The sequence below is a fragment of the Poecilia latipinna genome, unplaced genomic scaffold (genome assembly GCF_001443285.1).
Source record: "Poecilia latipinna isolate Pla-1442-1.1 unplaced genomic scaffold, P_latipinna-1.0 Scaffold2533, whole genome shotgun sequence".
In the NCBI taxonomy this organism is placed as follows: Eukaryota; Metazoa; Chordata; class Actinopteri; order Cyprinodontiformes; family Poeciliidae; genus Poecilia; species Poecilia latipinna.
The window spans coordinates 18759-42321 of NW_015115149.1; the positions used below are offsets into that span (position 1 = coordinate 18759).

General features: G+C 37.8%; 2 protein-coding genes across 6 annotated transcripts in view; both read left to right on the top strand.

Moving 5' to 3' along the window:
- LOC106938206 (myelin protein zero-like protein 2) overlaps window positions 1-10982 on the top strand; it is an 18457-nt gene extending 7475 nt beyond the window's left edge. Inside the window, exons 1-6 of one of the 2 annotated variants that reach the window (XM_015020114.1) lie at window positions 4562-4735; window positions 5348-5423; window positions 5510-5830; window positions 5911-6001; window positions 10000-10075; window positions 10343-10982. In XM_015020114.1, coding sequence (XP_014875600.1) covers window positions 5348-5423; window positions 5510-5830; window positions 5911-6001; window positions 10000-10075; window positions 10343-10447 — 669 coding nt within the window. In that variant the 5' untranslated portion in view covers window positions 4562-4735 and the 3' untranslated portion in view covers window positions 10448-10982. Of the gene's footprint in view, window positions 1-4561; window positions 4736-5347; window positions 5424-5509; window positions 5831-5910; window positions 6002-9999; window positions 10076-10342 lie in introns of those variants that run through there. The other variant, XM_015020113.1, reaches the window with a different exon arrangement.
- A 1322-nt stretch (window positions 10983-12304) lies between these two features.
- Window positions 12305-23563, top strand: part of LOC106938205 (poliovirus receptor homolog) — a 37628-nt gene continuing 26369 nt past the window's right edge. For 2 of the 4 annotated variants that reach the window (XR_001422562.1, XM_015020112.1), the window contains exons 1-3: window positions 15172-15329; window positions 18693-19037; window positions 19123-19422. Coding sequence is in view for 1 of the 4 variants with exons in the window: in XM_015020112.1 (XP_014875598.1) it covers window positions 15233-15329; window positions 18693-19037; window positions 19123-19422 (742 nt within the window). In the remaining 3 variants the exon portion in view is untranslated. Of the gene's footprint in view, window positions 12567-15171; window positions 15330-18692; window positions 19038-19122; window positions 19423-23563 lie in introns of those variants that run through there. The other 2 variants (XR_001422563.1, XR_001422564.1) reach the window with 2 other exon arrangements.

The window sequence follows — 23563 nt, forward strand, 5'->3', positions numbered from 1 at the left end:
TTTTTTTTTTTGTTTTTTTTAAGTTGTTTCCCCTTCTGCTACACAGCTGACTTCAATGAATGGATAATTAACGGCCTTTACAGCACTTGATGACACGCAGGAGCAAATGCGATTATTTGAAGCAGATGTGCTGGAGAAGAGATGCATCTAAAGTGTGCAGGGCAGTGGCCCCTGACAGCCAGGAATGAGAAACACTGAGCTTGAGTTGCATAGCTTTGCATCAACTTTGTCCAGTAGAGGGCGTGTGTGAGATTCCAGCAAAATATGTCTCACTGAATTAAAGGAACAGTTCAGTTATTCCGAAACACCTTTTTAATAGGGCATTTATAGGAAGTGAGTATCTTGTATTTTAGGTGTGGAAGATAAATTAAAGTGGATAAATAACCGTATGATGTCAATCCAGACCAAGGCTGCACAGCAGTTCAGTTAGTTTCACAACTGTAGGAATGGGGTTTGGTTTTTATATTTCCCAAATCCTTAGAGCAGTTTACCTACTAATGTTAAAGAAGTTACTTCACTAATCAGTAAAAAACAATTGAACAAACAAAAGAAATAAATTACTGTTCAGATAGTGAGCACACTGAACTGTACTGAAATGGAATATTTCATGATTTTTGGACTGAGTGTTTACACAGCCTTTTAAAGGAAAAGCATACGTGTCTCAGTGAAGTGTTAACACTGATGTATTTCAAGCAGTTTCAGAAATGACTTCCTTTTTACTATTTTTTTTTAATCTTACTTATCTTAAACACACACCAATTCATTTCTACAGATGTTTTTCTTCTTTAGGTTGACTGAGAGCTAAAGGCCTTCTGTCTGAGGCATCATGGCAAGCTTGACTTGGTTTTGAAACCCACAAGATACCAGAACCCTTGAAGTAAAAACACAAGCCTACACAACCCAAAACCCACACAGAGCCAATGTCACGGAGGAAGACTCTGAGGAAGACTTTGGGAGGTCCTGTGACTACACAGCATATGACATAACCTGTTTAAAGGGACAGAGTAAATATTACATCTGAAAGGTGGTTTCTGTCATATTTAGATTTATTTTAGTGCATTTAGGGGGCCCCTGGTTCTCAGAGTCATCAGCAGCTGCATAACTTCCAGCAGGGTGCCACAACACTCTAAGCATGTTACTTTGCAACCTTTGCTGAGAAACACCTGGATGAAACTGTGTCCAAGTTCCCTTGTCTTTCTAAGGTAAGTCAGTCATTCATGGAGGAGAATGAAATTCAATAGAAATTTCAGTCTGGATTTAAAGCCCTCTATAGCACAGAGTTTTTTAATGAATTTTTTTTAGTAACAGATCCCGGTGATACTGCACTCAGTTTTATGGGATTTACCAGCCGCCTGCTATTCTGTCGATCATGACTTCCTCAACTCGAGACTGAAGCAGTCGGTGTGCATCTCATCAGTTTCTGACAGGCTATGTCAGTTTCTGTGGTTTTAACAAAGACGCTGCTATTCAGAGGTGTACCACAGGGCTCCATGCTCGCACCTTTGCATTGTTTAATTTACCTGCAGCCATTAGGAGCTTTTGAGAAAACTAAGAAACAAGCACCTCTTATCATCTTTATGCATATTAATGTCAGGTCTATTTTCCTTAGAAAAGTGCAAAACACTGTTGAGATGCTCCTTGACTGACTGAGACTCGTTGACAGTATTTTTTTTTTTTTCTTTTCAAAGAGAATGAGACTGAGGTAACTCTACTTGGGCCAAAAAGCATCGATGGGACCCCAAGTACTTCCTTTTTCTCTATATGAATAAACACTACTGGCTAAATGTTAATATCTCAATAAAATTGGACGCTCTCCTGCACATGATCAGCTGTGAACTCAGTTGTGAATTTTTGTTTTCATTTTACAAGCTGAGGTGTTTAGCAAACATTAAATCTATTTTACCTTGCAGCAGTCTGGAAACAGTAATCTGGGCTGTTATCACCTCTCAGCACAGATGTTATCGTCTTCTTTTTGTTGTTTCCTTCGCTGCTAATGCTCATGTGCAGCTGCTTCAAAACACTGCCGCCTCACTGTTATAAGAAAGCAAGAACACATGTCTCCGATATAAGCCTGACTTTATTGGCTTCCAGTTGACTTCAGGGTTAAATCTAAGATCCTCTTATTTGTTTTTAAGTCCTTTCATAACTTGACTCCATCTTGTCTTCCTGCAGAGCTGCACCTTTATGTCCACTCTCAGGTCAGCAGATCGAATTCCTTTAAACAGAACCGAAGGTTTGCTGGACTTCCTGAGGAGAAAGAGCCGTTCCTCGGCGAGTCTGACACTGTGGACTGGTTTGCCCCTACATCTTGCACACGACTCCATTACTAACTATTAACACACGTGTTTTCTCTGTGGTCATTTTGACAAAGTGAGTGGCGTCTGCTTTCCTTTTTATTTCTGTTATTAAATGTGTGCTCTCACCTCATATCTGCTGCTATGATATTTCTATTTTTGTTTACTCTGCAGCACCTAAGTCAAGCTGAAGGTAAATTTAATTTGATTAATTGATTTTGTTTCTTGCATGAGCCCTCGTCATGGGGTTCTATACAAATGTGAGAGCTGAATAAAAATGTTGTGCTTGCCGTGATTTGTGTGTTTTTGGTTCTCACCTGTTTCTGTATTTGAATTATTTAGAGTTGTCTATTATTGCCACTCAGGCTATTGTTAAGTTTCTTAGTTCTTGTGTTTTGTTCTTTGTTTATCTGGACTCTTGTGTTAAAGTTGAGGCCTGTAGATGCTCCACTACAACAGAGAGATGAGTTCTTTTAATTTAAGTCCTGTCTCGCTGGAAATGTTATACTTTGCAAGAACTAAAATGCAAAAGTCCCAGGGAATCTTTATGAATCTCTCCCACTGCAACACATTCCTTTCATATTCAGACTGCTGCAAGAACAGCATGACGTCATTTTGTTCTTGCAGCTCTGGGAAAGAGAATATATTTCTCTGTCCTTGTGGAGTTGGTACTGACCTTTAGTCTTTTGATTAGTTGTTTATTATTCACTTGCTCTCAGTTTCTCTGCTCAGGTTCTCCCTGTACTGTGCTGCATTGCATTTCTCTGATTAGTCACATCTGGTTGTCACATGATCCAGCTTCCTGCCAGTTTCTTCCCCCTTTCACCTGATGCTCTTGTTTTTCGCGGTCTGTTTCCTCCATGTCGGTCCTGCTGTGCTCCAGTTCCTTTGCTGTTCCACAAAGTTTGTTGTTCTCCTTGATCCAGTTCCTCCATCAGTATTTTCATATTTTCTTCATTAAACTTTGGCAGCCATTTTCATTTCTGTGTCTTAGTCCAAATCTACCACCACTACAACTCATAACAAAAGTGTTATTAGGGAGATAATAGATCATTTGATCTCAAATCTAAAATCCTAAATTTAATAATTGGACAGGTATGATGGATGCACGCCTCAAAGACCCAACATCATCAATCTGAATCTTTGGAACAAGTAATAAATGTTGTTTTGCATTGATGCTAAGCTCATTTTATTACTATATGAAGTTCTTTACAAAAGTTTTTTGTTTACTCTAACTGTCACCAACATGCTCATTCTAGCATCTTTACTTTAATCAAATATGAATTGCCTTTTCAAAATTCAGTAACATTGTAACATTGTAATTATTCAGTTCAGTGTTACTGAAGTGGATTTGACTCTATAATAGTTACAGGACAGGAATGTGGTTTTCCTCAGTTAGTGGCTTTCTTCAAGTATGTAACCTACGAACCCAAAGAGAGGAGACCGAGGAAAGTCCAAAAGCCACGATCAGGACAGGTCAGTGGTTGAGAATGACAAAGCACGAATGTCTGGGATTTTCAGAAACTAAAATAGCAGGAATGAACTGACCAACAGTAAACACTCCTTTTAGTGACACTCCCTTAAATCACAGCCTCAAACTAGACAATCTACATGGCTGCCGATTCCATTTAATAATTGTTTTTTTTTTTTTTTTCTCCAAAGAAACCTTCGTCAACATGCATATTTTTATGGTTTATCATTCTAGTAAGTATAACTCTTAATGATTAACTACCTATTCTGCTGAGAAGTTTTTTTTAAATACAAAGGACAGGACAAAAATTCACATAAGTTGCATAAGTTGATTTGAATTTGTTAACCAGTAACACTGGCTGGTTTACAAGTGTTGAAATAATTTTTAATAGTTGTTACTGTTTGTTGTTTGTCATACTGCAGCTTATTCTAGTTCTCCTGATGGTAGGGTCTTGGATTATCTTATAATGCAGCATTTCTACGACGAGTCCTGGGCCCCATTGCTTATGGAGGCACATCAGGCTAACGCGGTTTAGCACAACAAATCACAAACGTCTGAACTGAGCAAACACTTGTTTAGCAGCTCTTTTTGCGTCTGCTGTCACTTCTTCCTTCACAGTGTGACAAATTGTTAACAAGTGCATCTCAGAAGCTGAACATGAGCGCCAGTAATTTCATTAAAATAATCACCTGACTTTGTGGTTGTGGTCGCTCTGTGCTTCCTTTTTCCCGTACGAAGAAAACATCAAGGTTAAATGCTACATTTATCTGCCATTGCCGTCAATGTGAGAGTTACAATCATTTTTTGCTACCTGCTCAGGAAGCTGAAAGTGAAATCGCAGTGTTAGCCCAACAGTTACCACAGCGAACTGGTTCAGTCCGGTGCACACGAACTCTGCGTTTCATCGTGAAGAGCAGCGAACCAATCCTTACTTCAAACCAGAAGGATGGCTTCTTAGGTTTACAAGAAGGTGAGAAACTCAGATGTGTCCATAATTGTGTCATGAGCTTTACCAGAACTGGACAAATCTGATGATGTTTACAGTGTCTGCAACTAGATTACAGTTTGCTGATTTTGCAAAAAGGGGCAAGCTGAGTGTGTATCTGCGATATAGCATGAGATGCTGAGGCAACATGACCTCAATTTCTGTATCATGTCTCTGGATCACGAGAGGCTGACACTTTACTGTGTTCTCTACCTGAGTGTCATCTAATAGGATTAACAAACACAACAAGGAGACTGTGAGATGGAAAGGAAGGTGAAACTGAATGAGATCCAGTTTGCAATAGATGGAGAGACAAAGAAACTTTCTGGGTCCTTGTAGCACAAAGATTAAATGCAAGAACTCAGTCAGCATCTAGAAGAATCAAGAACTTTTTTTTTTATTTTCAAACATTGGCTTGTTGCCTTTGATTATTTAACATTTCATGAGCTTTTGTATCTGAAGGTTGTTTCCATGAACTCTTTGACACTCTTCCTCAATTTTTTTAAAGACACATTCAACCACTTCCCTTTCTTATCGCCTTCTCTGCATCTACATGTGCAGCAGATGATAAAGTGACAGTCTGGTTCTTTCTGTCAGATGGTCACCATGTTCAATCTGAAGCAAGCATCTCTACTCTTCATTCAGCTGTTAAAAATGCAGAATGTCTTTGAAGGTATCGTACAGATTTCTTCTTGTTTTTGCATGTTTTCACCTAGATTTGAACTGAGTTTTACTGTAATCTTGGTCTGTATATTTCAGTGTCAGCGACTCAGATGGAAACTCAGAGGAACATGTCGGTGTCCAGCGGCGACTCGGTCGTGTTTATTTGCAACATATCTGAGAATGCCACAAAGATAATCAGCTGGAGCAATGACAGATATTATTTTTCATATTCCATCTCATCGAATCAGACGTTCTCAAATTTTTCCTCTGAAAGAGTCAAAATAGACTATAATATGCCTTCCAAGATCAGCATCTCTAGAGCTCAACATGATGATTCTGGACTGTATACATGCACTGTAACTGATGGAGAAGGTGTTCGAAAAATGCCATGGAATTTAACTGTATCTAACAAACAAGGTATGTAGAGATAAAAAAAAGACTGATCACGTCTGTAGCATCACTTGTACAGTTCAAAATGATCCTCTTCTTTCTTTCAGGTGTTAATTTCTCAAGGTACATATTTTTCATCCTATCACCTGCCATTGGATTGTTTATATGTTGCTTCATGATAGTCATCTGCCTCTGCAAGTGAGTAATACCTTTTAATTTTAGAGTTGCAATTATGATTTTTGTTTTTGCTGTTAGGTTTAAGAACTGCTTGTAATATTAATGTAACTGTTCATGTCTATCCTAATATTGTGTGCTACACTAAAAACATCAACTTACTTGAAATGTGTTTAAAAAAAGAACTGTCTTTTTTTTTTTTTTTTTTTCTTTACCCCTGATCTATTGAGTAAGTGCGACTTTTCTAAAGTTTGCTCTAGATGATGTGAGTGTGAGCATTTTTTTTTTCCTGAAAACAATCTTTAAATACATCAGATATGTAACTTTGTTTTCACCCCATCTCACAGTTTGGTTGTGTTGAAGATTAGTGGGGAGTAGTGTGATGTGAGTCGTGTTGGGCTGAAAGGGATGCCAGATAAGAAGAGCCCATACATATAAACAAATACATTTTACCCATAGTAAAAGTTAAGCACCTTATTGGTAGGAAGGAAAACAAATAACCCCAGATAAAAGCTGGCAATGTAGAAAAACTAGACATATTTGTATTATTTTTCCATTTTCTGTTTTGCTTCATCCCTCATTTCTTTAAGCTTTGCTTCTGCGCAGAGTTTGTAGCCAATTGAAAATAGATATGATCAATAATTCTCCTCTTGTTTATTTTAGACATTTTTGGATTCAGTACAGCAGTATATAATTTCCAGTGCAATATTTATATTTTTAACCTAACCTCTTAACTCTAAATGAAAAAACCATGAATCATCCATGAGCCTCTTGAACTCAGTGGATGAACCCATGTTGTCTCAAAACATAAATGTCTTAGCAGAGATTTACTTTTAAATTTGATCATTGAGCATTTTGATACTTACAGGTCATGACAGAAACACATTTCTTAATTTTACTAAAGAATACCAAAGATATCACATTGTAATAGATGTCACATAGCACAATATCGCCAACATAATGATGAATGGTTGTTTTTCACAGTTTTCACAGTTTATGATGACACATCTCTAAGGTTCTGTGTCAGATCTTCGCAAAGTTTTACCCTCTGTGCAATATCTGGCAAATGTGTTTTTTTGGGGGGTTTTTTTGACCACTCAAAGTGGTCACTAAAAACAACATTCACCCATTCGGACTCAGAAAACCTGACTTGCTGTGACTCATGGCTTTATTGTAGCCACAGAAGCCATATTGTTACGTTTGAGACTTCCCACATGGTGATGACAGACACCAAGCTCTCTGTGTTCCTGCTTTACTCTCATGCTTGTATAGAGACAAAAGCTGTTTGGTGATCTTTCTTAAATGGTGGATTTTGTAAACAGAATAGGTTGCTTCTTTGGTCATGTGCTCTGTATCTGTTGGTATTTTAACAAATGTGACATGTGTTGCAGTGTGGACCCAAATTCAGCAGGCAGGAGACGTAGTAGGGTGTGGATGTGTAATGACAAACCAAAGAAACAAACTTACAAAATGTGGAAAGACCAGGGGAGCACAAAATAATCCGAAAAACAAATCCAAACAGAAGACTCGAGGACAACATAGGGAACAAGGGAGAAGAGGGCAGAATGACGAGGACAAACAGGGACGTGACAAGACAGACTGACGAGTTGTGACTGAAATAGAGGAACTTAAATACTAGGAGTTAGAAAGTGGAAAAAATGGACCTGGATTGAAGAGGATTGCAGGTGTGAGTAGTTGGAGTAGGAATCGTGCTGAGGGGCTGGGAGAAGGTGGAACAGGGAAGATACACAAGGAACACAAGAGAGAGGAAGGAAATACAAGGGAGCTGGAAATAATTCTAACACTAAAGAAACACTAAGACTAAAGACAACATGATAAACTAGAAAGAGACAACGACATGAGGGGAAAACTATGAAAGAACAGAAACAAGGCTGATCTAAAAATAATCAAAACTAAGAAACACAGAGCTAGAGTAACTAGAAGGACTAAGCAAAGAAATAACCTAAGACATATAAGAACAACTGAAACTTGGGTAACAAAATAAGTAAGAAATAAACATAACTAGAAACACTATGAGAGACTGAAATAAGGAAAACAAGACAAATCTAACCAAAATGTTACATCAAGTAACATCCCAACCCAAAACCCAGAGTCTTGACAAAACGTGGCACCGGGACAAAAAGGGGATGTTTGATAGAGTGACATATTTGAGTCTGTCTCTGGAATCTAGTTATGAGTCATGCAAAGGTAATGTTATTTGTTATGACTTCTGCCACAAACCATTAGTTGGTACTCAGAACTCTGTCTTGACGCAACGCTTACCTCTCAACAAAATAACGATTAGATTAGCCCAGAGACATAAATTAAATCAAAACATGTTGAGTATGTTAAAAATCCCAGTCTTATTTCTATCCATGCTGTAATGCCAAGTTAGTTTCTTTGCTACAAATGTGGAGGGGGCATTTCTCTTCTTGTGCAAACTTGCTTTGTTGATAAAAACCAGGTCGATGCTTTTCTTGCCCGTGTGGGTGTAGTCAGTTTATGTCCTTGTGTTCTTAATTTTTGTTTTGAAGGGCTAAGTCTGTGGTCTTGCTTCTCACGTCCAGTTATAGCTAGAGTCCTAAAGAACATAACTCAGGAGGGTGTTGTTTCCAAAAATAAAAGAGAGGGCTGCACTTTTTCATACAAACTTTTTTAAGGAAACTAAAGGCTTGCAGTGGCTTCTTACTAAACATCAGAATTTGTTTCCAGAGTTGAGTCAGGTCCTTTTATCTCTGAGAGGTGTGGAAACAGAAAAAAATAGTTTCAGAATGCTTTTACTCTAAATTTCAGTGCTGCTTATCTTGATCAAATAACTTTCAGCTTTAATTGCACACATTTAGCTGTTGCTGATTATGAAGAGTTTACTCATTCTGTCTTGAGCACAAATATGTAAGTAAGAATCAAACACCTTAAAAAACTGACATCACACATACTTAGGTTTTCTCACCCTGTGCTGTGAAGCTTCAAACGGTCACAGTTGAGATGTCTCTACAGCTTAATTTGAGGCCACCTGTGATGAATTCAGTCAATTGGATGAGATACGGAAAACACACGCTGTCCTGCAGTTAATAGTTCATGTAAGAGAACAAACCAAGCACACAGTCAAAGAAAACATACACGCAAAAAACCTGTGTGCGGACCCCTACAGAAAAATGAACACAGCGACCTTCATCATCCGTTAATGGATGATGAAGCTGACCGACCCTCTAAACTGAGTAACTGAGTGAGAAAGGCCGAGGTCAGAGAGATCAAGAACCGTTTGGTCAGTATGTCAGAGCTCTAGCTTTGCACTCTGGATATTGGAGAAACTTCCATTTGACAATCCTCTCTGCATCATTTTATCAGCTGAGAAAGGCTCTCAGACCATTAGAAATAATATGCTGTGGGACAAACTTTGAACCCTGTGGCATAAATGTTATGCATCATGTCTGGAGGAATCCAGACACTGTTGAACACAGGGCCAATACCATCTCTACAATGAGGCATGGTTGTGGCACCATCATGTTTTTCTATGGCAGGATCTGGGAAACTAGTCAGGATAGTTTCTCAGAAACGCCTTGGGAATCCAGCGAAAATATTCAAGGTACCAGGACAACTCTGAATGTTTTTGGGTGACTCAGCCTGTCGAAACTTGAATCAGTATTCAACTGTTGAGCTATGCCTGCTAATTCAGCAGGTCTAGGAATGTCTAGACAGCTGCAGAACAAGATGTTATTGAGGGAAAGGTAATGAATATTTATGGAAATCCGTTTTCTTAGTTTTATTTTTTATGTATTTGCTAAATAAAAAAACAACTTAATTCATTTTGGCTTCTTTGGGTCTCTTGTATCAAGTTCTGAGGGAAAAAAGAGACATTTAAAGCATCTTGGAACAAGACTGTAATGTAAAAAAAAAAAAAAAAAAAAAACACAAGGTGCTGTGAATACTTTCCAAAGCGGATAAAATATGGCTCAAAGTGAAACTATGGGAGTGTAAAGAAATGTGAAGGAATGTTAATGTTACCTGGTTTATCCCTGCAGAAAGAGTGGGAGAGGAAGACAAGACCAAGGCCCAGTCGACAACCAGCATCAGCATTCCCAGTCTCAACCAGAACAGGTAAAAGAAAAAAGAAAAAGAAAAAAATGATTTTCACAAACCACTGCTAAAACTACCACACATAATCGTCTTTCATATAAACATCTCTACTATCATCAAACCATTGCAGTATTTACTGCTAAAAATCACAGTTTTCTTCACTATTTCTCATGGCTGTAGTTTGTCCTTTCCTATTTGTGAGAGTAAATGACCAGGTTTTCTGCTTTCTGAATCTTTCTACCTTTTTCTCTACAACCCAATGACTCTGACTCTGTCTTTATGCTGCAGATCTACCAGCTGGTCAATTTTCCAGCTAGTCCAGACTGTTGGAGGAACGCCCAGCAGAGGAGGATGTACATCGAGAGACTGAATTCAATTTATGGCCATCTCTGAACTGAGACATGTTCCAGGCCTTTGAAGAAAGAGATAAACGTTTGATGGACATTACATGTTGTCTTTACAATCAGAAGAAACACAAGATGACAAGAAGTAGACCTTTCCCACCAACTTGGTTGTCTTCATATTCAAGGGTTCAAATCACAAGGCACAAAAACAACAACCAAGTATGTTGTTGTCAGCTTCTTATTGAGGGTCTGCTGCATTGTCAGTGGTACAGCTTCATTAAATTTATATTTCATGGTCAGCAGGTCTGAATAGGTACAACTTGTGTGTGTTTTTTATAAAGACATTTTATATCAGTTATGTATTTATTGTTTTTTAAATTGAACATCCTGGCATATAATAAAGTAATATGCAGGGAATCCATAAACTGCAGAGGATGTTGTTGTTTATTGTGTGTTTTGATTGTGTACTTTCATGGAAATTATGGCTTACTTGATTTTTTTTTTTTTTTTTGCTGTTTTCTTTGTTTATTTATACATGTATGAAATGGGACTGCAATAGAATAAAACAAAGACCTATTTTCTCATCACGCTGGTATTTCCACTTTCTAAAACATAGTTTAAAAAATTTAACTGTACAGGTTGTTCCTTTGCAACACGATTCAAGTCTTAAGTCTTTGCCTAACCTACAAGCACCCAGCATTTTGTAAACTAGTACAGGAAGCCTCTCCACAGATCTGATCCGCAGACGCCAGTGGAACAAAACCAACAGCAGCAAAGAAAAATAAAGACAGAATTGTGTAGTTATGGTGGTTCTGTAGTGAAACTTCAACTGCTTGAAAGGCAGGAAATGACTTGCATAATGTTTGCTGGCTGCTTCGGTTATCGTGTGTGATTGGTGATCTTCAACATCTAGGACATTGTTAAAGCATGCTCAGTGCATCAGGACAAGAAGACTTACTGCAGGTAATTACAAGAAGCATTTATTTTATTTCAGTTCATCAAACTAGTCTTTACATCAAGGATGAAATATTTATGTAACTGTTACCAGAAGCTGTTACCAGGACATATTTAACATGGGTGATACTTGAAAGCTACTTTTTTTTTTTTTGCTACATTTAAACACCTACATTTTTTAACACATTGGCCACAACAACATTTTAAGCGGGCAAAATAGTTCCAGACCGTCTCTTACCTCCTTCTGGTCAACTTAACGAAAACACCTCTGATATTTATCCAGCTCTTCCACCTGTATTGTCGTTGCAGCTACAAGAAAGAATTGTGGGTTTGTGATGCATGTTTTTAACTGAACCAAGTTGAAATGTTCTCACATATTTCTTTCTTTTTCTTCAACATCACAGCCTCAAACCGCTGAACACTGCTATGTGTTGATGTCACATGGAGAGTCAGTCATGTTCCATTGCTTCATATCGAACATCGATGATGCAATGGACCAAAGGCAGATCTTATTTGACACAATCTACCCCGCTTGCAAACTGACTCGGGACCAATCAGCTCATATGTCAGACAACAAATAGCCAAGTGCAGCCACATTTTTCATCAAATTTCAAGACGTATTAAACATCTTCTCTTGTCACTGCAGCATCAACTTGAAGCTCAATTTGATTTTGAACCAATGAAGATATTGTGTGAAAAGGCACACAGAAATAGGTCAGTATCCTCAACTGAGCTCATAACTGTTTTAACTTTACCAAAATGTATTTCTATCACAATATGCCAAATACATTTTTATTATTATTATTTTTTTTAAGGTAAAAAGGTATTTCTAGGCGGAGAAACTGGGTTTTCAAATGAGGATTCATATTTCTCTGATTTTCTCATGTAAGCAGAATCGATTTTGTTTATGTTACTATACATTAATAAAAAAAGAACAGTGATCAAAGATAAAATTAGGGCCAACAATAAAAACATAAGCGATATAAATAAAACTGTTTTGCCTTACACGGACACGTAATCTGAGGAAATAAGGACGACTGATTAAAATGAGATTGAAGCAGCGGAATATCACCCCCGTATTAAAAATCACGTGAAAGCGGAAGTGCGCTCTTATCACGTGTCTCAGGCAGTTTCCGAGATATAAAGCGCCAGCAGCCAGAAAGAGAGATCCTTCGGCCAGCAGAGGGAGATGGTGTACAGCACAGATCACAACAGTGAGTACAACCTTCACAATTATGTAAATATTTTACTACATCTTTTTATGGGAAAATATTGATGATATAATACTTTGATATTATGTAATTCGGTGTGTCTGACATTTAGTCTTTTGTGCAAATCATGGTAGCAGTTTCTCATTTCTTACCCCCAAAAAAACCAACCAACCAACCAAACAAACAAACAAAAACAATAATGTGGGATTTTATTGATAATACACTTTCTCAGATCACTATTAAAATTTTCTTGATTGCTTTCATAAGCAGTTCATAAGCAGCGGCAAAACATTTAAAATATGAAACAAAAGCATATGCCTCCAAGTAACAACTTGCAACCAAGTGTGTGAATTCTTCTGATCAATCATTATCAATAGATGCCATTGCAGCAAGTGAGTCAAAGAGCAGCTCTTGAACTGATGCCTATTAGGAAAATCTCATCTCTTTCGAGTTCCTATTCAAATATGGCTTATCCTCTAGAAATATTCGAAAAAAAGAGTCTCCTCCAGATTACGCCATAAGACGTCTTGATTTTGTATTTATCTGAAAAACAATCGCTATTTTTCTCTCCTTCTTTTGAGCAATTGTTCTACCAATAAAATATTTGAACATTATATTCTCCCTTATTAAGCTTATTTCAAACAATGACTGAGGGTACAAATACAAAACCTGTCTTTGCCTTTCTTGAAAAGAATCTCATTTGCAGCACATTTGAAAACTGAATGCATGTTACACACACTTCAGGCTTAGAAACTGGTAGTGAACACCCCTCCTTTTGTCATGACAGCACTTATTGATAGTCAAATCATAGATCAATTAGTGTAGATATTTATGCTTGATTTTATGTGTGTAAATTCCAATGGTTGTGCTATGGCAGCAGGAAAATGTGCTGCACTAACTGTGGTATTTACAGTTAAGCGCCTTTTTATAATGTTTATTTTTAAGCATTTTCCTGAAGGCAAATATGCAAAAGCCAGTATTTAATGGAATGGTGTAAAAACAGCAGGCTCGATCACTGCAATATTTATTTGTTAATTGAGGAATATTTTGTATATTAGGCTACCACCGAGTCATACATTATGTGACAGAAACTTCTCTAGAATGTAGTTTAAAGAGTCCAGTGTTCCAGTTCTCAGTGTGTCTGTTCTACAAGTGGGTACCGAGTTCCACTCACCGAATTTTGTCGGTACCTTAACGCATCATTGTGACGTATTGAAGAGAGTATGGGGGGATTTTCCATGGTTGTCCTGTACGCAGCATAGCAGGCGCAAGAGCTTATTGATGTCAGCAGCCACTGGTTCGGTAAACAAACTAAGCATGGCCGATAAAAAAAAGGCTCAAAGGCATGACTCCACTTTTCAAAATGCGACGTAAAATTATACTCATTGCAATATTTGTGACACAAAGTACAAGGACAGTGGTGGAAACACTTCTAATCTGAGAAAAAGATGGCATGTTAGTGTTCTTGAAAAAGAACTGTAGAAGGAAAGAAGAGAAACGGTACATGTATTTCACAGCAACGAAGTTTGCTTCACCTTCATAACTTGTAATTCCTCAAGTTCCATTTGTAAAATAGAATACATTTTATTCATACGACAAACAGGAAGAGCTGGATTATAATAAATTTAGTAAGACAAAACACTGCGTTAGTTGTTCTGAAGAGTTTTTACTTTAAAGACATTTGCTAAACTTCTGTGATGTTACAATATAAAGAGTAGGATGTTGTCTATATTAGTTAAATTTTATTGAGAAATAATAAAAAAATCTCATTATTAAAAAACAACACACACAAAAGTACCAAAATTCGGTACCGCTGAGTACCGATGCTGATTTCCAGGTACTAGATATCATCAATCTATTCAAGTGTGAAATGCACTCGTCCCTGCTCCTTTTGCCCCTCTCTGTCCCTTTAGCAGAAACATATGTGGAGAGTGTGACAAAGAGCTTCTCTCAGGCACTCACTCTGGAGTGTGTTACTGTAAATAAGACAACTTAAGTTAAAAGCTATTCCCTCATTGTTTGATTCAGTGTTTTTCCAATTTGTTTGTTATGAAAATGAAAATGTCTCTCATTGTAAGTTTTACAAATGATCAAGTGCTGAGTTTTTCAGCACTTGATATGAACTGTAAAATAGATTCATCCAGTTTGCAGCTTCATCTTTTTCCAGATAGCCTGATGCTGATCTTATAGTGCTCAGTGAAGAGCTGACAGTTATTTAGAAAATACACTCAATTTCTCATACATGAGTTACACATTTTTTTTTACCATCCTTGAACCAAGTTCTGGAGCAAGACAAAATCATTTCAAGGGCTGCAAACTGCACTTTGGGCACTCTTCTTGTATAACCAAATAAAAAGAGCCGCAGAAGCTGGATGATAATATGCAAATTGTGTCATTTGCTTAAAATTTGTACTACGCATGTTAGTGTCATCAAAACGACGTCTTGTTTGAGTTTTGTCAAGTTTTCCTTATGAATATTCAGTATTCTAATGCAAAAAATATATAAAGATGCTGGGATAAAGGGGTGGTGTAGACAGAAAGGTGGTAAAACCAGACGAAAACCAGACGAAAGATAAATACAAGAATTCAGTACCAGGTGGAAAAAAAGGCCACGCCCCCTCCACTTCCACAGCAGTGGCGCACTTTAATGCAGACGGTTGAATGGTTGGATGATTTTCGCCTCTTTTTCGTTGCCATATGGTGTCTTAATGTCCCACACGCTTTTTTTGTTGATGTTTGCGCTCGTCTGTAGCAGAGATGCGCGAGGTATGTACGTTTTTAAAAGCATGCCTTTATGTTTTCTGGGAAGAACAGTGAGAATTGTGTTTTAGTTGCGTCGATGCTGCCGTTCGCAGAAGGTCCATTGTATTGGCTTTAATCATGAGGAGAAAACGCCGTGACTCTTGCGCTACATCTCTACGTGATGTTGATTTCGCCATAATTTGTGGATGCAGTATGTCTCGATGTTTGCCCTCAGTTCTCACAGAGAGAACCAATGTAACAGATTCGCTTTATTTATCATAATGCAATTTACCACGTTTCTGCTTCGAGAGAAACATTCTGCACGGAGCGACGCTAGATTGAACATTAAATCTTATTACATTTTGACGCACTGGAGAATATTTCGAATTCCTTCTTGTTTCTTTTCTCTCTCTCTCTCTCTTTATTTTTATTTTTTTTATTATTTTTACCGTCGAGCTGTTTAAAGTGCATATGGACGGTTAAAGGTCTGTCTTGGACTGTCTCCATCTTTGTGATAAGGACGGATGTAGACTCAATTTAACGAAACTGTAAAAACAGGAGGCTTTCTTTGATATTTAATGATTTCATTTAGCTACCGCCGAGAAATAAATTATAGAAGCGAATAAAAAGACACGTTGCAGCCTTACAACAGCATGCAAATTGAATCAAGTAATTGTACAGTTATGACTGAAAAATTATCATGTTATGCAATTCTGTGTTCACAAGTCACATTGAGCCACAATGTCTTGCAAAAATATTCATCATCCTTGAACTTTTTCGCATTTTGACACGTTGTAAAATATTACATTGTACCCTTGTCTTTTGTGACCTATACTCTACACAAAGTGGTGCAAATTTGTGACGTGGAAGGAACTGATACATTGTTTTTTTTTTTAAACAAATATAAAGGTGAATACTGTTCTGTTCAACACTTTGAATCCCATTTCACTGCAGCTACTGCTGCAAATCTATTGGTGTATATTTGTGACAGCTTTGCACATCTACAAACTGACATTTGGGCCTATTTGGCTTCTAAAATGTCTCTCAGAATCTTTGCAGATTAGGTTGAGCTTGATTTAACTGAATAGAGACAACTAGAGAACGTCACCTTTCAAGAATTTTCAGAGATTGTAAGTTATATTTAGGTGTGGGCTATTACTGGGCTGTTCTAACGCATGGATATTCTTTGTGCTTATGCATGTCCTTTTAGCTTTAATTGCATGGTTGGGATTGTTGGACTGCTGGAAGTGCATATCTTTTCCCAGCTAAGTGTCTAAAAAATTAGCTGCAAATAGTTCTGAAATACGAAAACTCCACAGTTATGACACTGATGCTGATAACATTTTTGTGAAAGTCTTTGGAAGAAGCTAAAGATTATGTTGACAGGAAAGTGGCCTTCCAATCTCAAAGAATTAGAACTCGTCACCAAAATAAATTGTCCAAACACCAGTGGAAACATCCAGAAACCTGGTCAGCTGTAAGAATACTTTAATTGCTGAAATGCTGTTAAAGATTTTTCCCATTAATTATTGAGATTACTACAAAAAGTTTTAGACAATAGCTTCTTTTTTTTTTTTTTTACTTAAATGTAAACAGATATATTATTGCTTCTAACGGTCTGACAGGAAGAACGTTAGAAGCAAGGGGCCCCTCTTGCTTCTAACGGCCCCTCTTGTCCCCCAGCAAGAGGGGCCCCTCTTCCTGTCAGAAGCAACAAGAGGGGAATTTCCAGGGCAATTATGCTTACAATGTAGCTCACCACCATTCAGAGTGTGAATTTGTGCGTGAATGCGTGAATTTGTGCGTGAATGGATAAATGACTGTGAAGGACTTTGGAGCCCTCCGGACAAGATAAATCGCTACAGCAGTACAAGCCATTTACCAATTCAAGATTGACAATTTACTATATTGTTTTGAGAGCTACCTGTTTTGTTTTCTACAAGTCGCAAAATCCTTGGTTAAATGAAAATAATTAAAAATCTAAGTCTTCCTTCTCTGCTTGTGCAGCTCTATGATATAGCTTGTAGTCACGCTTTCAGAGGTCCGCCCTGAGCTAGCGGTGAGAATGATTCATCTTTGTCAACAAAGAATTACGTTCTTGTAGTCGCTCATCACACTGGTTTTATTTTATCAGTATATTATGAGTATTTTTCCAGTTACGCAAAGCATCAAACCATATTAAATGCTTTGTCCACTTAGTCAGCCAAAGTGAGATCTGAAGAACTTGTCCCATAAAACTTAGGCAACCAAACCATCTTATTAAATAAGCTCAACAGAAGGGCAAGAAGTAAACCACATAAATTACTTCTTCCTTTTGTCCTTCTGTATCCAGCAGAGATGTGCAGTGCAGTGGATTTATCTCATCGTGCAGGCTGGTTCAAGGCTCGATGGGGCCTTGAGCAGAATTTAATTTAGGGGCCCCTTTTCCTGCTAAGAACCACTAACAGCATTTTGCCATGGACTTAGTGAAATCTGGGAGAAAGTGGGGTAGTTTAATTGGTCAGCCTAAAAAGACATTGGTGATAATTGTAGTTTACTGAGATATATTTGTGAACAAACAGAGCTCAAACAAAAAGATAAAGCTGACAGCACCAGATTGTTTCCGTGGTAACTAAACAATCAATGAAGAGCGTTCTTTGAACTTTTACAAAGTAAACTTGCCAGCTCCTTAAAATCTTAAATTTAAATGTTAAACAATTTTAAATCTTTTCATTTATGTATGCTGAAAGAATGAAATCAAATTTAGCCGCATTTATATGCTCAATAAACAAATGTTACATATCTATATCTGTTGTCTGTGTTAAAATATTAGCATTTATGGGGCCCCTGAAGCCCTGGTGGGCCTTTTGGAGCCACTGCAATCAGATAGACAATTTATTTAAAAAAGACATTTGTGGATTGAGAACCCAGGGGATTCTCAAAATTCACACACAAATGCAGCACAACTCACAGGCCAGAAGCAGCTTATAAATCAAGATATATTTGTGTTTGCATGTGTGAATCTCGTATTGTGCATTTATGAATTATGAGACAGGTTTAGCTCCAAACCGCTGACTTAATTTGGATTAAACAGAAGTGCAAATATTTGATATTCAAGTGTATTTGTTTGATTTGCTGTTTTTAGGACTCTACTTGTGGGTCCAAATAGCATTTCACTGGCGATGTCTTCCTGTAACAATTTTACATTTCGTGTCAACTTAATGTCTTTTAATACAAAAAAAACTCGGTGAACTGCCTCACCACCCTGACCACTGGGCAAGTTTTCTTTGGGAAACCCTGAGTTATTACTATATGTGAATAATTTTGGCCTTAAATCCGTACATTCTTTATTGTTGCCTTTTATTTTGCTGCAGATTTTAGGTTCCTAACTTTTATGTTTTATTACAGCGCAGGTTGCAGATGGGAGCATCACTGTGGACGAGGGAGGTACCACCATCTTACCCTGCAAGCTAACACAGAAGTTATCAGAAAATGACAACGTGGAACAGATTTCATGGCAGAGAAAGACGAAAGGAAAACCGAAATTGGACAATTTCTTTACCATCACAAAGGATGACGCTCGTCTCGTTAACGGGCCTGACAGGAGATTTGAATTTATCGGGGCATTTGCTGAACATAATGGGACTCTCAAGCTATCTAATGCAAGCGTGTTGGACACTGGAATCTACTCTTGCGTCTTTTCCATTTTCCCCTCAGGATATCCTACAATAAAAATAGAGTTAACTGTCCGTGGTAAGTTGAATTTTTAAAACCATGTTCTGGATGTTGAGCTTGTGCAGAAGTTAAGAGAAGTGTTGTTTTTTTCTTGCAACCCCAGTACCTCAACGAAGAAGTGTAGAGAGTACCCAACCCACTCTTGGAAACAAAGAGGTTCCTCTCGCGACCTGCACCGCTTCCGGATTCAAACCACCGGCCTCGATTTCGTGGCAAACTGATGATGGTTTAAAAGACAAAGTGAGATGGACAAACAGCTCAACTCTCCAAATCAGCGATACAACCACCACAGTGAGCACATTGTTTGGAAAGCCCACCAAAGAGATCAACAGAAATAAGGTCCAATGTGTCATCTCCTTTGAGGGACAAAGCGAAATCCTAGACTTCGAAATACAGATCTACTGTGAGTAAACGCATACTTCCTTACATCTATATAGCACGTAGCTGGAATCAGCAAAAAATGCAAATATAAAAAAATACCCAATGCAAAGTCACACTTTCAAGATATACTGAACACCATGTGACTTGGTTGTTCTTTAGGGTGTGTATGATTTACAAACACGGGGAAAGGAAATTCCAGTAGGGGTAGGACATTCCAAAATGAATGGCCTAGAACAGGGTTTAAGCAAAGCAGTTCAGACCTACAGTGTGTTGTGGGATATAGCCTCATGCTTGACTACTCCAGCATGTTGGCTCTGGGGACTCTTAGGGCTGTTGCCAAGGTAATGCACTTGCTTTTCAATTTGGAGCCGTTTATAGCCTTCCTCTCCCTCCTTCACCAATACCCGACTGCCTCTTACTCACATTCAGTTACACTGCACTTCTTTGATGCTGCTTTTGTTGTTGCACTGCTTCAGACGTAAGATTGGGAAATAGATTTGACTAAATGTAGGCATAAAAAAGGCTGGTAACATGATGATTTCTTGAGTTTCGTAAATGTGTTTACACAAGAAGGAAAACTTCCTTTTCTTTTTTCTCTGTGTTTAAATCTATTTTTAAACATAACATTTCCTGGAGAAGTTTGGGCAGAGAAACAAACTTCTTTTGCCAAGTTTGTAGTTTTTCTAAAGAATTTTTTCTTGTTTCATTTTGGATATGCTCATACAGTTGCTGCTGAGTTTATGTCCGTAGACAACAGTTTTCACTGGTTTTCAAATTTATATAATGCCTCCTTGTTTCTTCTTGCAAGGAGGATGTTAGAAAGTCTCTTATTGAAACTGCGATTCCTGTTTAATTTTCAGTGGGGTGTGTTTCCCCTTCCCCCATGCCATACACATAAACCATCATTTTAGCTTAGCATTAAATGAAAGAAAGGTGCCAGTCTTTACTGTCATGCTTACTTGATATTTAAATATGCTGCAAATACAAATGCAAATTAGTGCTATTAATAGCTGGAAAATGACAGAGAAGGGTTTAAATTTCTGTGGCAATCAGACATGATTATATTCTTTTATTGGTCAGGATTCATGGTGCATCTTCTTCAGTTTGTTGGTAAACCGTTCAGCATACAGTTGGTCTAATTAATCTCCATGCTATCAGAAACTTGGATTGCATTTGTAGGACTGATGTGGTCTAATTTATGCTAAATCCGGGCTCAGCAACCTTTTAAGCTGAAAGAACCTCTTTAGCCACCTCTTCTAAAAAATGCACTATAAATTATTATTTTTTTATTTTGAAAGCTAATTAAACTTATCTGAAATTTGGTATATTTTTGTATTTTAAAACAAAATGCATTCTGTCTCTCTCAAATGGAAAGGTAATGAAAAAGGTTGTTCGTTTTGAAAAGAAAAGAGAAGAAATAAACAGACATTGACAAAGTTCTCAACCAGATGTATAACAGATTTGAACTTATCCACTTTGTCGCTATATTCATTGATTTTTCAGTCTCCTCGAGTAGCTTTTTTTTTTTCTTTTTTCCTGAACATCAACTAGTGATAAATCTAGCGACTCTTTGTCTGTGTTGTGGGAGACTTTTATGGCAAAAACAGTCTGCCATAAACGTCTTCAGGCAGCCTGTCTGTCTTGAGCGAGCAGTAAACTGACATTAGCTTCTGCAATGCAGAAGCTAATGTCAGTTTAGCTTCTGCAGTTTAGCTTCTGCACCCTTTGTTTCTAACGTCAGCTTCTGCAATGCGGAGCTGTGTAAGCTGTCCATACACAGCTCTCTGGCCTTGGCCACTATAGAAACATTGAAGTTTGTTTGAGAGTTCAAACATGTAGAGTTAGTTCAGGTAATGAGTGGAGAACAGAACGTCTTAAAGAAGAACTAACAGACCTTCGAGAACCGAAATTCTTACTCTTTTGCAGATGATCAGATTGTCATGCAATAAAAAGCAAATTATTTACTTAAACTTATTAAACTTTATGATGTACACTCAACTTTTTTGAGCTTTACATCATGTTATAACGTTATTCTTATGATCCCGAGTTGTTGAGTTGTTTTGGTAGTTTGATTTGATTCCAGTGTCATTATTATTTTGTGTTCTTAATTTGATTAGATCTGCCTTACTCCTGTTTTCCTTTTAGTCCGTTGTTCTTAGTGTTTCTAGCTATGTCATTCTTTGCTAGTCTCCTTCAGTGGTGCCCAAAGTCGGTCCTCAAGGGCTGACATCCTACATGTTTTAGTTCTCTCCCTGCGGTGGCAACAACTACCTCATTATGTCAGTGTTTTTTCTTGGGCCTTCAAACCACCTGGATCCAATTATGAACTAAAACATGCAAGACGCCCTCCCCCGAGGACCTTCTTATGGCACCAAGTCTAGTTATTCTTTAGTGTTAGATATATTTCAACACTGATAGATTTTGATAGATTTATTTTTGTTTCTATCAAAATGAGACAACAAAGGATATTGTGAGGATGTGAAATTTTGTTTGTTTTCTAGTCAATTCAGTTCCTGTGTCGTCTTTTCTACCCCTTGATCGATCCCAGCTGTGTCCTGTGTCCTGACACAGGTGCATTTAATCCCACCTGTTTCTTCTTTGGGTCTCTGTCAGATGTCGTATGTCAGTGTCTGTTTCTGCCTGTTCCATTTGTGTATTTGCTACCAGTGTCAGAGCTATTGCCTTTGCTCACATGTGCTGCCTGGATCTTGGGCTCTGGATTTCATTAAAACCTTCATTTACACCACATCCTGGGTCCCAGGGTGTGGGCTCCATCCTCACCACCAACAAATACAATTTCATGACAGACATTTGCAAGTGGATAAATATCTGCTTGGGAAATTCTATCTTAGTTCTCGCTGAGGTTTGCCAAGTCTGAAAGGATCTTTGTTCTGTGACATATTTCAGTGAGCTGGTATGTCAATGAAACACTTTAATCTTTTGCCTTTATGCTAATAGTACAGACAGCTAGTTGGAAAAACCTGCTGTCACAGAGGACGTTTTTCATCCCCCAGGCTGTTTCTCTGATAAACAATGGACACCTTGTATTAGCTTGCAACTCTGCTGTTCTCTACAGGTTATCTATCAGTTTATGCTTTCTGAATGCTGATATTGGAACTCAAGTCAGATTCCTCGTTTGAGGACAAACTTGGCCAATAAATTCAGATTCTGGTGTTTTCATTCCTACAGTGAGAGCCAGAATACTTACTGGTTGGCAGCTGATTAAACACTCGTGTCATGCAATAAAATGACAATTACTTTAAAATTATACAATGTGATTTTCTGGATTTTTGTGTTCGTTTCTGTCACTCACAGTTTAACCCATGTGTTTAGAAATGGGGTCCAACAGACCTCACACACATAAAACTTGTATCATTTGCCACAGACCTCTACGTTTGCCTCAGTCCTCGCATGCACAAGGGTTAAGAGGACCTGTGATGAAATTTGAAGACCTGTGCATGCTTTGTAAGCGGGAAAACTTGCTAAATCAGCTGTGTACTTCCTTGCTCTCCCCACTGTAAAAGTAAAACCTTGGCATGCGGTATAAAGTCAAACCTGCTGTGTTTGTGCTCCAGGTAACCAGAACAGGGTGCGGTGTTATTTTCCCTGTTCTGTATCAAAATGAGACAACAAAGAATATTTGTTGCTGATCAGTTTAGATAAAGCTATCTTTCATCTGACCTCAGAAAGCATAACAACTTCCTTCAAGTCTTTCATTTTTTTTAACTTAACAAAGAGCTCATTGTACATAATTGACACACCAACTGTCACTGGATCTCAATTCTTTACATTGTTTTTATTTTGTGTGTATGTGTGTGTGTGAGAACGGATTAATGGTGGCGTAGCAGCCAGTATTACTACTCAATCAGCGACATGATGTCAGCAAAATGTGGGCAAAATGTTTTGGTCTGATAACGAACCGTGCTTCATACTTCATTGGTTCTTTGTCACATGTTTTAACATGTGTAAAATGGGTCTACAGCTGTGTCAAAGAAAGCTTTCTGCACATGGTAATAATATATCTCATTAAGCTTTATCAATCGTTGTGTAGAATATTGCAGCAAAAAGTTCAAATTGCTTTACATCATAAAAACACAAAAGTACAAAGTCATAAAAAAGACCTTACAGCCAACAATTCAGAAAACCAGTAACAAACATTACAT